The sequence below is a fragment of the Tachysurus fulvidraco genome, chromosome 14, assembly GCF_022655615.1.
Source record: "Tachysurus fulvidraco isolate hzauxx_2018 chromosome 14, HZAU_PFXX_2.0, whole genome shotgun sequence".
Lineage (NCBI taxonomy): Eukaryota > Metazoa > Chordata > Actinopteri > Siluriformes > Bagridae > Tachysurus > Tachysurus fulvidraco.
Genome location: NC_062531.1, coordinates 15,220,465 through 15,235,238, shown reverse-complemented (window position 1 = coordinate 15,235,238; position 14,774 = coordinate 15,220,465). Strand labels below are relative to the sequence as shown.

Below are 14,774 nucleotides of genomic sequence, written 5' to 3'. Positions count from 1 at the left end.
TCTAAAGAAGATAAAATAAGAACTATAACCCAGCTGAATCCCATAAAACACCTTTCTATTACATGAAAGTTTGAAAATCTATCCAAACATTTGTGAAACAATTGTATTTTCCATGCCTGTCATCAAAAATGAAATGTGCAATAATTTTACAGTAAATATAAACTGTTGGTTTTTATTATTATAAGAACAAATATCCTGCTCTTCAACCTGGAAGTAAAACTGTAAAGTCATACATTCTTGAATCTTTTGGCATTTAATGAGTGCACAGGGTCTACTCACTTCTGTTATTTATGCAAACATTGTGAGATACAAAAAGTTTTTAAGGGTTAACAAGCTTTTAGACATACTTTATTCTCTCTCTCTCTGTCTGTCTCTGATTTTGTCAGGCTCTGGCTGATGAGAATGAGTATGTAAGAGACACAGCACTGAGAGCAGGTCAGCGCATCATCAGTATGTATGCAGAGACAGCCATTGCCCTTCTGCTGCCTGAGCTTGAACAAGGCTTGTTTGATGACCTCTGGAGGATCAGGTAGAGGACTGTTTCATTAACATTAAAAAGTGGTGTTTTTTTTTTTTTTTTTGGGGGGGGGGGGGGGGGGGGTGATTATTTAATGAATATGTAAATATAATGATTATATAAGACCAATTTTATTTTGTCTTGAACTCATTGTAGGACCTCAATCTTTTTGTCAAGTGGGTTTTTGTCATTCCTCAAATTATATTTTTCCAGGACCGTAGTGCAACGCAACAGTATGCAAGACTACATAAATTGCAAATACACAGTGTGAGATGAGTGCAAGAAAATAAATGCACAGGGCAATAAATATGCTTTTCAGTACACTGTGTTGTAAACTACTGATACAGATTTCCCAACTCTTCAATGTCTGATGTAAGGGAGCATTTTCCAGTATATTAATATTCAGATGGTCAATGAGCGGGGGACAAAAATGTTACAGTATACTGAATCCAAACAATACAGGTGCTGATACCATAAACTTGCAGCTAATGTGGCTGTCTGATGCAGCACATCCTAACAGCAGAATTATGAGTCACAACAGGGAAAGCTAAACAATTATTTTGTTACCTTCTAAGAAATTTTGAATTTTGAATCTTTATCTTTGGCAGCATCATCCAGAGTGCAAATATCAATATCAGTTATGATAATGACAGAAACTATTATGCCGGAGAGGTCTTTGGCTATAGTAAAGATACAGTTGAGGCCAAAATTATTAGCCCCCTTATGAAATTAGACAAAACTCTTGATTTCTCCATGGAAATGACCATTAACAAGAAGTGTTTTATAGTGTATTTGTTTCCAAAATAACAGACAAAATGTCCACTAAGTTTGATTAGCATATTTAGTTGAAATAGTGAGTTGAAACAAGAAAGAGCAAAAATGAAACGTCCAAAATTATTAGCCCCCTGGTCGTCAATAGTGTACCCTTTCTGAGCCACAACTGACAAAAACCTCTTAGAGTAGTTCTTTACTAGGTTGGCACAGGTCTCCTGAGTGATTTTAGCCCATTCTTTCATTGCAAATTGCTCCAGCTGGTCCAAATTGCGTGGTTTCCGAGCATGGACATTCACTTTGAGCACTCGCCAGATTCTCAATAGGATTGAGGTCTGGGCTCTGTGCAGACCACTCCAGGACCCTTGGTTTTGGTATCCTTCAGGAACTGTTGGACCAATTACGATGTATGCTTTGGATCATTGTCTTATTGAAAGCCCCAGCGATGACCTAAGGTTAGACTACGAGCAGATTTCTGCATATTATCCCTCAAAATGTCAACATAATTTTCATTTTTGATGATGCCATGCACCCGAACAAGGCTCCCTGTGCCTGAAGCTGCAAAACAGCCCCACAGCATGATGCTCTCACCACCATGTTTAACTGTGGGAACTGTGTTCTTAGGGTTGAAGGGCCTCACCCTTTCTTTGCCAAACATAAGCAACATCCATGTGCCCAAACAGTTCCAGTTTAGTCTCATCAGACCAAAGCACGGACTCCCAAAACTCATCTTTACCTTTCATATGTTCACGGGCAAACTTCAGTCTGGCTGTGATGTGCCGCTTTTTTGAGTAAAGGGGTTCTTCTGGGACGATGGCCCTGAAGCCCACCACGATGAAGAGCCCTCACAACTGTATTCCTTGAAACATCAACTCCAGAAGAGGCCAGGTCATCTTGGCAGATGTCTGGGCATCTTGCTGACATCTCTGACTATTTTCCTCTCCAGAGTTCTTGAAATCTTGTGCTTACGACCACACCCAGGTTTGTTTCTTACAGAATTTGTCTCCTTGTACTTGGCAATGATGCAACGCACAGCGGTTTTAGACACTGTGAAACACTTGGAAATGGCAGTATACCCTTCCCCATTATCATGAGCCTCCATTATCTTCTTTCTGAGCTCAAGACTGATTTCCGGTGTCTTCCTCTGTTTGGCATGGTGAGTAAAAGTAGTCTCGCCCAATAATGTGATCAAGTGCCCTGCTCCTTGGAGTCCTTTTGTGCTGATTGAATGCCCAGGTGTTGTTAGGAAGCCAATTGACTGCAGAGGTGTATTTTGAAAGCTTAATTAAGGTGTGTTTTGAAAGCGAAAATTCACATGGGGTTAATATTTTTGACCACCCCATTTTCACTATATTTGATATAAAGCAAGCCTAAAAATGTATTTTATATTCTAAAATGTACCAAAAGCTACTAAATAGCACTGGTGAATGTTTGATTACATCAAGTTTTATCAATGCTGCAAACATTGGAATGATCTTTAGGAAAATGTTCCAAAATTCCTGGGGGGCTAACTGTATAACACATGCATATATGCCAAATATATAAAATATCTCTGCTCTTAGGTTTAGTTCAGTGCAGTTGCTAGGAGATCTGCTCTTCCACATTTCTGGGGTTTCAGGGAAGATGACAACAGAGACCGCTTCAGAGGATGACAACTTCGGGACAGCACAGTCCAACAAGGTATATACATTGTGCCAGATGAGTAAATATTCTTTAAAGAAAGGTAAACATTTGTCTGTATTTACTCTATTAGCAATTAAGGTTCACTTCAAACCTTATTTTCGAGTTATTTTCCAATGATTTTGTAGAGAATTTAATATTTCAAAATATATCATGCATTTACTTATTAATGTTGCTCAACAGTTACAAATTAATATTCCTATCAATGTGGGTATAGCTGGTGAATTTGTTTCCCGAGTTAAGTCACTTACACTATAGTACCTAGACATTATAGCACCTATACTAGATTAGGCAAGGCAACTGAAACAATACAGTGTTGGAGGCTTCACACCAATATGTATGAGGCGTGTTGGAAAATCTTTTCAGATTTCATGTTCATGAGAGAAGAGCACAGTGTAAAGGATAAATTAACAGAGCAGTAGCACAGCTGTACATAAAATATTACAGTATACACAGCACAAAGGAAGACAGAATACAAACGATGAAAAATGGCAAGTCTTTGGTGTATTGAGAGCCATGGTGTTGAGGGTAATGTTGGCATACCACCACGAAGGACCAACCACATCCTTTTGATAGATTGGTTCTTCACTGCCAAGGACTACAGAACCATTCTCGAGGACCATGTTGGACCCATGGTACTGTATTGGCTGTAAAAGGGGGTCCTACACCATGCTGTTAAACTATTGTGGTTGAAAACCAAGTTTTTCTCCTTCGTTCTCCAACTTGTATAAGTCAGTCCCTCTCTTTTTGCTCTTTTCAAATTAAAACGATGTTGTTGGAAAGCAGGTTGTTGTATTACAGAGAAACAACTTATTTTCCAAAGACAGTCCTCTTATATGAAAGCTTAAAGAAACTGCTTTAACTCATTAACTATTAAAAAGCACTGACTTTAGAGTTGAAATGTTGTGGTCTGTTTTTCATCAATAATGCCTTAAGTGTTTAGTAAAATGTTTGTATTACCTAGGCCATTATTGGTGCACTGGGAGTTGAGCGAAGAAACCGTGTGCTCTCTGGCCTCTATATGGGCCGCTCAGACACGCAGCTTGTGGTGAGACAGGCCTCCTTGCATGTCTGGAAGATTGTAGTATCTAACACTCCGCGTACACTTCGAGAAATCCTGCCTACACTCTTTTCCCTGCTGCTGGGCTTCTTGGCTTCTACCTGCCCTGACAAGAGAACGGTATACACACAAAATTAATTTTTTAATTTTTTAATTTTAAGGTCTTAAATTGTATACAGTGATGGTAATTGATTGCTTAATTGAATTGTTTAAAAAAAAAAAAGGTCAAATTATATTTTGTTCATTTTAAAATATCTAAATTTTAATGAAAGTTCTATAGTCCGTAGTCACCAGTGTTTTCTCTAGATTCTGTAAATACACACAAATCTAACTAGAAATCATCTGTATATATTACACACACTACTGCTGCTATATATTGTACAAAAGCATAATATTGCACAATATGGCACTCCCACACTATGTACATAACTGATCGTTCATATTCTATATTCATATTTAATACTCATTCTGTCTATATTGTATCGCATCGTCTGCATTGTCTTGTATAGTTTAGCGTTATTTATGACTTTTGAGAGTCACAAACAGCTGTAACCAAATTCCTTGTCTGTGCCAAGTGTGTTGACCAATAAATTGGATTCTGAGAAATTACTTGCTTGTCCTTGTTGACATACTTCAAAAATGCACTTTGTCCTTTGCCAGATTGCAGCTCGTACTCTAGGGGATTTGGTGAGGAAACTTGGGGAAAAGATCCTTCCGGAAATCATCCCTATTCTCGAGGAGGGGTTGCGCTCTGAGAAGAGTGACGAGAGGCAGGGTGTGTGCATCGGCCTCAGCGAAATTATGAAATCCACCAGCAAAGATGCTGTATGTTGCTTATCCCTGCCATTCTGATGTTTAAGATTTAGTGTGTTTATTTTAAGTGTTTAGCTATATTTCATTTATGTTTGTGTATCCAACAGGTGCTGGTGTTCTCTGAATCCCTAGTGCCTACAGTGCGTAAAGCTCTGTGTGACCCGTTAGAGGACGTGCGTGAGGCTGCAGCTAAAACCTTTGAACAGCTACACGTCACAATTGGCCACCAAGCACTGGATGACATCCTCCCTGCTCTGCTTAAACAGCTTGTGAGAACAAAACTCAGCTTTTTATGTCTATTTTGAACCCATCTTTTATATTCCTTTTCTTTATATTTCTGTTGCCACTTATTTGTCTATGGTTGAAAACACAATTGAGCTTTCAGTTTGATTCATGTTTAATCAATTGAAAGACTGCATCAACAAACACTATCAGTGTATGAACTCTTTTGAGCCACTGAAAATCAGATATAAAATTAAAGCTGAAAAACATGTTTGCTATTACGTTTTAAATTCTCCCTTAATAAAGTAGGTATCCTAATTTACTTAACAAGGAAAATATATTGACTGCATCTTAGTACTAAAGTCTGGAACATTCTTTTATACTTACATATCAGAATAGATAATAAAACAAAAAACTGTTTGGCAGAATGTGAAATCCTGATTCTGCCACAGACTCCCAGCCATAGATGGCTAAGATAATAAAAACTAGCCTTGTTCTTTAAGTGAGACACACTCAAAGAACACAAGACAATTATCACTCATTTATGTGAGTGTGTTCAGGTGTCCAGTGACATAGCATGAGTAACATTTTGATAAAGATGGAGGAAGGACATGGAAGCAACAATTTGACCCGCCATGGTTAGTAGATTTAGTGATTGATCATTTGCAAATTCCCACTCACCAGCTAGCTTTTCCCAAATTGATGTATAATGTAAAGATTTTTTTTTTTTGTAAAGATGTAATTAGGCACTGTTAGAGATTTTCCCCTTATATTTTTCAGTGCTTGATTAGAATGTCCATCCTGTTAAGAAATATTAAATCATGTTGCTTCATTTGCAGGAGGATTCAGATACTGCTGAGTTTGCTTTGGATGGGCTGAAGCAAGTTATGGCTGTGAAGAGTCGATCAGTGCTGCCTTACCTGGTGCCCAAGGTTGACGTTCCTTCCATTATCTTGTCCCTTTATTACTCATTCATTAACACCGTCTGTCATAAAACCTGACTGATTTCTCTATCATTCACAACAAAAAAATAATAATGTGGTTTATCCTTCCTGCTTAGCTTTAGGTCCTTGATTCAGTTTTTTTTCTTATCTCACTTTTTCCTTGTTTGTAGCTGACTGCTGCCCCAGTGAATACACGTGTGCTGGCCTTCCTGTCTGCTGTGACAGGTGATGCTCTGACACGTCACCTAGGTGTAATTCTGCCTGCTTTGCTCTCATCCCTCAAAGGAAAGCTAGGCACTGAGGAGGGATCTCAGGTACCTTCACTACATTAAAATCTTCACTGCTCTGCAAGGCAATCAAGTCATTTTACTTTATTGTACTGCTACAATTTTAGTTGGAATGAAAACCATGACACATTTCTCTTACTTGTTTTGTTCTTAACAATTAGGTCTAGATTATATAAAGCTGCATAATTTATACATAATTTTGTAATATATAAGAATTGTTGATCTATTCACTCCTGTACAGGAATTAAGCAACTGCCAGACTGTGATTTTGTCCGTAGAAGATGAAGTGGGTCAGCGGATCATCATTGAGGACCTACTGGAGGCAACACGTGGTGTAGATGCTGGTCTTAGGCAAGCATCTGTTACCATATTAAATTCCTACTTTTCCCGAACCAGACTTGACTACAGTACTCACACCCGCACACTGCTTTCTGGCCTTGTGCGCCTGCTCAATGACCCCAACCCTGAGGTGCTCCATCAGAGCTGGGACACCATCAACTCCATCACCAAGGTGTGAAAGATAAAGCCAGTTCTTCCTTCATCATTTCTTATTTATAATAACTAGTTGCTGTGTCCTTGCTCAGAAATTTCCTGTCTCCTGCTTAAAGATGGCTGGAAAGAATTTATTTTTACCTGATGTATATATGTAAACACACACACTTGTATGCAGAAGCTGGATGCTGGGAGTCAGCTGGCCCTGATCGATGAGTTGCACAGAGATATCCGTTCAGCGGCAGCAGAGGTCAAGGGTGAACATCTGCCTGGCTTCTGTCTGCCCAAAAAGGTACAGACAATATTACTTATGTTTTGGGTCATATTTTAAGTTTTAACTATTGGAGTCTCACTATTTTCTTTTCTGCCTCAGGGAGTGACATGTATTCTACCTGTTCTGAGAGAGGGAGTGCTGACGGGAAGTCCAGACCAGAAGGAAGAAGCAGCACGTGCGTTGGGTGCTGTCATCAAGCTTACCTCTGCTGAGGCTCTGCGGCCCTCTGTAGTCAATATCACTGGGCCACTCATTCGTATACTTGGAGATCGTTTTGCCTGGACTGTGAAGACAGCTCTGCTTGAGACACTGACTCTTCTGCTTCGCAAGGTTCTGCTTTGCCATGTATTTATGCTGCAGTTCCATGGACCTGCAGTAAATTGAGGAATTTATCTGAAAATTGAATTAGATATTGTGTAGTATAAATATTGTTCAAATCACTATATAAATTAAATTATTTCATATGTTGCTCTCTCTAGGTGGGTTTAGCACTGAAGCCGTTCCTTCCACAGCTCCAGACCACATTTCTGAAGGCCCTACAAGACACGAGCAGGCCTGTGAGGCTAAGGGCAGCTGAGGCTCTAGGACAACTTGTTTCTATACACACAAAAGTGGATCCACTATTTACAGAGCAGCTCTCAGCCATTCGTAATGCTGAGGACTCGGGCATCAGGTGCACTGCAGTCTACTTATAACTTTGTTTAGCAAGGAAATTGGTTACACTGATACAGTATTTTACTAAAATACTCAAATTCCATGATTCAAACTTTTAAAATGGGAAGATTTAGCTTAATAATTAAAAATTCATAGAGCTGCATGTTTGGATTAAAAATGTTGCTTGTGTTAGAAGCTATTCCCTTCCTAAAGATCTGGTATGTGATGCAGGGAGACCATGCTGCAAGCCCTTAGATTTGTCATTCAAGGTGCTGGAGCAAAAGTTGACCCTGCCATCAAGAAGACTATGACCACCATGTTGCTAGGCATGCTAGATCATGATGAGGTATGGCAATCTTCTGTAACCTTTAGTCTGTGTATTATCACTGATTTTACTACTTTAAGTTGATTTAAAAATAGTAGATAACAATGTTATCCAAGTAAATAACCAGCCTAGTTTGCCCGACCTGGGAATATGAAGATGAATCTTCAAAAAAGATTTTCAGCACAATTCGGCATTGATTATCCTTGGCTATACAGTTCACTTCAAAGGTAGCAGAGTATTTAATGTGGTAACTGCATGATTTCTTTTTTATTTATCTTTTGTTTCAAAATGTGTGGTGATAAATGTTAATATTGATTATAGCAAAATTGTACAGACCAAGCACAATGTTATTTTTTAAAGCAAATTTTAGTAGGAATAAGATGGATGGAAAAAGTACAATTACAATTTAAAATTATATAATAATCCTGGCATGCATAATAATACTGTCAGCAACAACAGTGGGTCACTAGCTACATAGAGAGGTAATAGTATAGTAGTATTGCAATAAATAAATCTATCATCACAAAGGCAAATGCATATTTGACATTTCAGTGTAAAACCCAGTGTACTGATCTTGAAGGATTTTTGTGAACTATTTAATATTAATTGTATTATCTTTGTGGTGACAAACCACTTAACATTTTTAAACTTTAGTTTCAGTATTAAAGGTTCTTGTGTGTGTCTAGGATGCCACTCGGATGGCTTCTGCTGGGTGTGTTGGTGTGTTATGTGCTTTCCTGTCTGACGAAGACCTTAGAACTGTTCTAGAACAGCATGTCATTGGTAAGAGCCAACAAACAGAGACACATTGGGTGTCTATGCTCGTGTATAAGGCAAACAGTTAAGATAGTGAAGCGTTTATATGTTAATGATATGATTGCAATGATAATGTTAAGAAAAAAAATACTGTATTCAGTAACTGTTTAGTTTAGTTTTTCTTCATGAGCCACACTTCTCTGTTTTCCTACTCACTACTATCCCCTAAAATACAAATTATTTTCCTTTTTTGGCACCTTGTTCCTTTATGAATTGAATTGAAATCTCGTATGCAAAATATACTGTTATATAAGCTGGCAGTTTTGAAATTGTCATTTAAATTTTTTTTCTTTAGTACTTTCCATTTTTACCCAAGGCCTCCCAGAAATAAAGAAAAGACCCACAGTTTACTTGATCCATTAAAGAAAGCACTATATTATATTGCATTAGGTCATATAGCCTTTTAGAGTCAGAAGGAGCAAACATTACATTTGCAGAATGGAAGGTTATTCAATGAATATGGCAGAATAAATTTTTCAGTTAATGCAAAATTGTGCTAAATTTAAGCAACACTTTACTTCTCTCTATATGTTAGACATTTGTACTGATTGATGTGAAATCTCTCATAGCGGATGTGTCAGGAGTGGACTGGATGGTGCGCCATGGCCGCAGCATGGCTCTTGCAATAGCGATAAAGTCGACACCGGATCGGCTGTGCTCACCTGAGTATAGCTCCACTGTACTGGATGTCATACTATCCAGCGCCACTTCAGACAGAGTAATGTCTTGCTAAAATTCGTTTCTACATGGTGTATTTTGCTAAGATATAGTAATAATTCTGCAATAGTATGATACTGAAAAGAATGAACAACTAGTGATATAATTTGCCTTATATCTATTATTCAGTTGTTTCTAATTATTAAATTATCCATTATTTAGAATATCCAGCGGTGTAAAAGTGTTTGTCCCCTTACTGATTTATTTTTTTTTTTTGCATGTTTGACACACTAATGTTTCAGATCATCAAACAAATTGAAATATTAGTCAAAGATAACACGAGTAAACACAACATGCAGTTTTTTAAATGAAGGTTTTTATTATTAAGTGAAAACAAAATCCAAACCTATATGGCCCTGTGTGAAAAAAACCTAATACTGAAACATCAAAGTGTGAAAAACGTGCAAAAAAAATTTTAAATAAGGAAGGGGCAAACACTTTTTCACACCTCTGTATATGAAATAAATCAGAATATAATTTACACACAACTTGTTTTGTTTATTTTAATATACAATAAAATATAATATGTGGTAGCCTAGTGGTTAATGTGTTTTACTACTGAACCGGAAAGTCATGAGTTCAAATCTCAGGTCGACCAAGCTGCCACTGCCGGGCCCCTGAGAATGGCCCTTAACAACCCTCAATTGCTCAGTTGTATAAATTAAATTGAAATTAATTGTAAGTCACTCTGTTTAAGAGTGTCTGCTAAATGCCAGAAATGTAGATATAAAATAATGATTTAATTTAAAAACAGTTTTATGACTAAAGTTATTTTTCTAGTCTTGTTACATGCTACCATATGATATTAGGTATTTTAAGTGTTCTGTTTGATTTAGTTTGTTATTCATTAGTATTGCTTCTGCTTTGAGTAATTCATTTTTTTGTTACTTTTTAGCTAAATATAAATGACAATAGTAATAGTTTTTCATATCCAAATAAATTCTACACTCGAAATAATGGAAATTGTATTTGACCAATGTAATGATCACTAACACATGTAGAACATATTTATTGTCTGTTTCTTCTTTTCTTTTCCTTGTGTTTCTTGTGTGGTGGTGGTACTTTAGATTCCCATTGCTTGCAGTGGAATCAGGGCAATGGGTTACCTCATGAGACACCAGCTCAGATCAGCTGGAGAAAATGCTGTCCCACCTCGTTTTATCACTCAGTTAGTCAAGGTTAGTGCTACAGACTGCATTAATTTAAAATACATTTAAAATGCATTAAAATAAAAATTTTTACTCTTGTTTTATTGTCATAGATCATTCTCTTTCCCAGAACTTTGGTATTCTGCTGTAATACATTGGTTGTTGATTAATGTAATGTGATGCAGAAAATTTTATCATTGTGTTCTATTAAAAAAACTCTCCATTTAGGGCACATAGTACTACTTGTGCACATCAGGATGTCATGTACAAACAGTCACACATGACAAAAGTATTTATAATTGCATGTAATGTGTTTCATGTAGGTTACGGCAAACTGGTATTTTTCTGGGGGAAAAACATGAGAAACCTTGCAATAAATGATTATAAGCCAAGTGAATTCTCACTGAAAGCATTTTGGAGGTGTTTTAACTGTTTCTGTTTAGTAGTATTTGTGCTTTGTTTTGACCTCCACTATGTGTTTATTAGCCTTTTATTAGAAGAAAGCCGATTGAAATTGCAAGATAGGATTAAACTGGACATTATAATGCCTCATGTGTTATATAATATATTTTAACACGGTATCTTTATTTCTGCATGCACTGAAATATATGCATGTTCTGAAATGTAAAGTTCATAAAAAGCTTCATTAACCACAGTTTTACATTTATTATTTTGGCCAAACTGTGATGTTTAGACAACTGTTAAAGTATCTTCAAAACAGCAGACTTTGTAGTGGTGTTCCGGGTGTGCAGTGGATTAGTAACTACCAAAAGTGGTCCAACAAAGGTCAACCAGGAAACCGGTGACAAGGTCATGAGTCCCAAGACTTTCAGAGCTCAATCAATCTACTTTGGGCGTTTTTTCTATATACCGTGTTGCTTGAAAGTTTGTGAATCCTTTACAAATTTCTATATTTGTATCTTTACAAATAATTTCAAATTTTAATTTCAAATTTCTATATCTCTATATCTATATTTCAATTTCTGCATAAATATGAAACAAAACAGCATCATATTTTCACTCGTCACAAAAGCATACAAAGAGAACCCAATCAAGCAGATCAAAAAATTATATTATACTTGCTAATTTTTTATTCAAATATTATACATCTGTGAGCAGCAAAAGTATGTGAACCTCTAGGTTTAGTACTTAATTTCAAGGTAAAATTAGAATCTGTCTGATTTCAGTCAATGAGGTGACAATCAGGTTTCCATGAGTGTCCTACTTTATCTAAAGAACTGAGATGTATCAAAGTCTGATGTTAATGACCTGTGTTTGTGGAAGGGGATCACTTCAAAAACAATAGAGATTTCTGAGGACTTCAGAAAAAGTTATTGTTGCTCATTGGTCACAAAATCCTCTCTTAAGAACTTGGACACAAAAGCAAGACGTTCTAGTCTGCTGGGTCAGAAATGAATACAGAGTAACTTATAAGCAACTAAAGGCCTCTTTTACTTTGGCTTATGTTAATGTCCATGAGTCATCAGGTGAGCACTGAACAACTTTGGAGTGCAAGGTAGAGTTTCAAAGAGAAAGCCACTACTCTCCAAAAAGAATAGCTTCCAATGAAGTTTGCTAAAGATCAAGCCAAATCAGAGGACTATTGGAAAAATCATTTGTGGAGGAATAAGTAAAACTTTATTTTAAAATGAGAAGCATTATTTCTGGAGAAAGGAAAATACTGAATTACAGCAGAAGAACCTTATACCGTCTGTGAAACAAAAAAAAATCCAAAACAAATTGTGGAAGGACCTGAAGAAAGCAGTTCATGTGAGGACACCCAACAAAATCCAAGTGTTGAAGCTGATCTGTACTGAGTAATGGAATAAAATTCTTCTAAGCTGTTGTGCAGGACGGATCAAAAGTTACTGGTAACTTTACTTACTGCACAAGGGCTTACAACAGATACTGAAAGCAAAGTTTCACATACTTTTGCAAGTCACAGATATGTAATGCTGGATCAGATTTCTCAATAATTAAATTATGTATAATCTTGTATCATTTGTTTGATTGTTTTAACTTTGTTTACTTTTAGAACTTCTGATTTCAGAAAATCTGATTATAATTTGGGTCACATTTACACAGAGATTATAATTTCTGAAGGGTTCACAACCTTCCAAGGGACACTGTATGTATAGGGGTGTACTTGTTCTGCAATAATGTTTAGGTAGGTGGTATGCATCAGTCTGCATTGTTTGTGACATCGGCCAAATATATCCTATAATATTGCAATTACTCCCATCTGCGGAGAAAAGGGATAAAATAGTACCTGGTATCAGATAGTGACAGATTGTTGTGCAAGGATTATGACACAAATACTGAAAGCTGTAAATATGAGCTCTCCTCTATGGGTTGCCCTCTAGAGTCTACAGAATCAGTCGAGTGATATCCGCCTGGTGACAGAGCAAGTGCTGTGGTGGGTATGGAAGGAGGCAGACACCCCAGTGATGGACCCCAGTCTGATCAAACCAATTATCAAAGCCTTGCTGGACAACACCAAAGACAAAAACACCAGTGTCCGTGCTCAGAGTGAACACACAATCGTCAACCTGCTACACCTTCGCCAAGGAGATACCGTCATGCAGGTACTTTTCATAAAAGACTAGTGAGGTTTAATCCGTTCATTTTTAATGCATGCTTTGAACTTAAGAACATTGAATACAGATTTCACAAATTCAAAAAGTGCTTATCAAGAGATTTTCACAAAGGTATTTCAGTTTCTTCTGAATTTCACCTGTTGACACCCCTTTCACCTGCTAAAATTAGGGTTTAAATATTTTAACTAGCCAGCTACTGTCATTTGCTAAATAGTGTGCACCCCTGATGGTGTACTATATTTTCATACCATTTTGTAGACTAGTATACCGTTGAAGCTCATCAACTACCAGTTGTAGTTGATGGACATTTCTAAAAGTTCCAGATTTCTAACTGGAATTTCACTAATATTTCATTAATGCATCCTTGTTCATATCTTTGCATTTTTATTTCAGAATATCAGTGCCATCTTGGACTCGGCCAGTAATGAGCTATTGTCTGAATGTTACCGTCGATCGCTGAAGAAGATCTCGGGTCTGCCTGACTCCTGTGAAGAAATCGATGACACCATCCTCACATGATTTGCCAAAATCATCTTTTCAAGATGGTCCATTCTCATTTAATAGAAGATATGAAAGTGCCACATGGCTATCAATTATGTTAAGTCTCGCTTATCAAATGGTAACATACTTCTGATGCCCAGTTTTGTTTTTTATTGGATGATCACCAGTGTTCTTTCATTCTGTTTTGCTTTATAATCTTATTTTATCATGCATTTTCAGCATTGCTGTGCTATTCATTGAGTCTGTACTGTATGTTGAGTGATGCAACCTGAAGAATAAGACACTGATTATTTTTAATCAGCACTGTATCCATTGATAGTGGTTATAAAAATAAAAGGAGAAAAAATGATTTAATACTTTTAAATCATGATTTATTACTTTTTTTGACTCCCAAAAAATAAAACATTCTTCTTCCAGGATCTGAGTTGCAGAAAAATTGTTTATCATTAGCAGATTGCAAGTTGCATCCTGACACTGTCATAGCCAATCTATGAGTGGGAGCCAAATTGGTGGTGATATTTGGGTAGTAGTTGCAACAATATTAACTTATGATGGGCTGGATATAATGTTAGTTGCAATCCTGCTTAGTTCCACTTAGTCACAAAAGGACCCAAGTATTTGTTCAATTCAATTCAAGTTTATTTGTATAGCGCTTTTTACAATGGGCTTCGCCTCAAAGCAGCTTTACAGAACATGAACAGAAGTTAAACAAAATTTGTCACACAACTTTCTTCCAAACGTATCTCCTAAGTACCAGTGTTTATGCAAAGTACATTTGTATCATTATGATCCACTATTAATTGCACAAATCAGTTGAAAATCTGCAGTTATCCATGTAGAACTAGTTCAGTGTACAGTTTAGGAAAAGCTATCAGAATGAAAAGGCAGTTTATCAAAAGTGTTTTTTTAATCGAGTAGAAGCTTAAGATACTGATAAATCTCAGGAAACAAGTATG

At 36.8% G+C, this 14,774-nt stretch overlaps 1 protein-coding gene across 2 annotated transcripts in view; it reads left to right on the top strand.

The window, feature by feature from the left end:
• The window catches only part of gcn1 (GCN1 activator of EIF2AK4), a 50,998-nt gene extending 36,831 nt beyond the window's left edge, over positions 1-14,167 (top strand). Inside the window, exons 42-58 of one of the 2 annotated variants that reach the window (XM_027166880.2) lie at positions 387-529; positions 2,851-2,968; positions 3,933-4,148; positions 4,689-4,853; positions 4,949-5,110; positions 5,903-5,995; positions 6,178-6,321; positions 6,536-6,805; positions 6,968-7,078; positions 7,160-7,390; positions 7,540-7,733; positions 7,946-8,060; positions 8,726-8,822; positions 9,425-9,573; positions 10,640-10,750; positions 13,084-13,305; positions 13,711-14,167. In XM_027166880.2, coding sequence (XP_027022681.2) covers positions 387-529; positions 2,851-2,968; positions 3,933-4,148; positions 4,689-4,853; positions 4,949-5,110; positions 5,903-5,995; positions 6,178-6,321; positions 6,536-6,805; positions 6,968-7,078; positions 7,160-7,390; positions 7,540-7,733; positions 7,946-8,060; positions 8,726-8,822; positions 9,425-9,573; positions 10,640-10,750; positions 13,084-13,305; positions 13,711-13,836 — 2,667 coding nt within the window. In that variant the 3' untranslated portion in view covers positions 13,837-14,167. Of the gene's footprint in view, positions 1-386; positions 530-2,850; positions 2,969-3,932; positions 4,149-4,688; positions 4,854-4,948; positions 5,111-5,902; positions 5,996-6,177; positions 6,322-6,535; positions 6,806-6,964; positions 7,079-7,159; positions 7,391-7,539; positions 7,734-7,945; positions 8,061-8,725; positions 8,823-9,424; positions 9,574-10,639; positions 10,751-13,083; positions 13,306-13,710 lie in introns of both variants that reach the window. The other variant, XM_027166879.2, reaches the window with a different exon arrangement.
• The last annotated feature ends 607 nt before the right edge of the window (positions 14,168-14,774 follow it).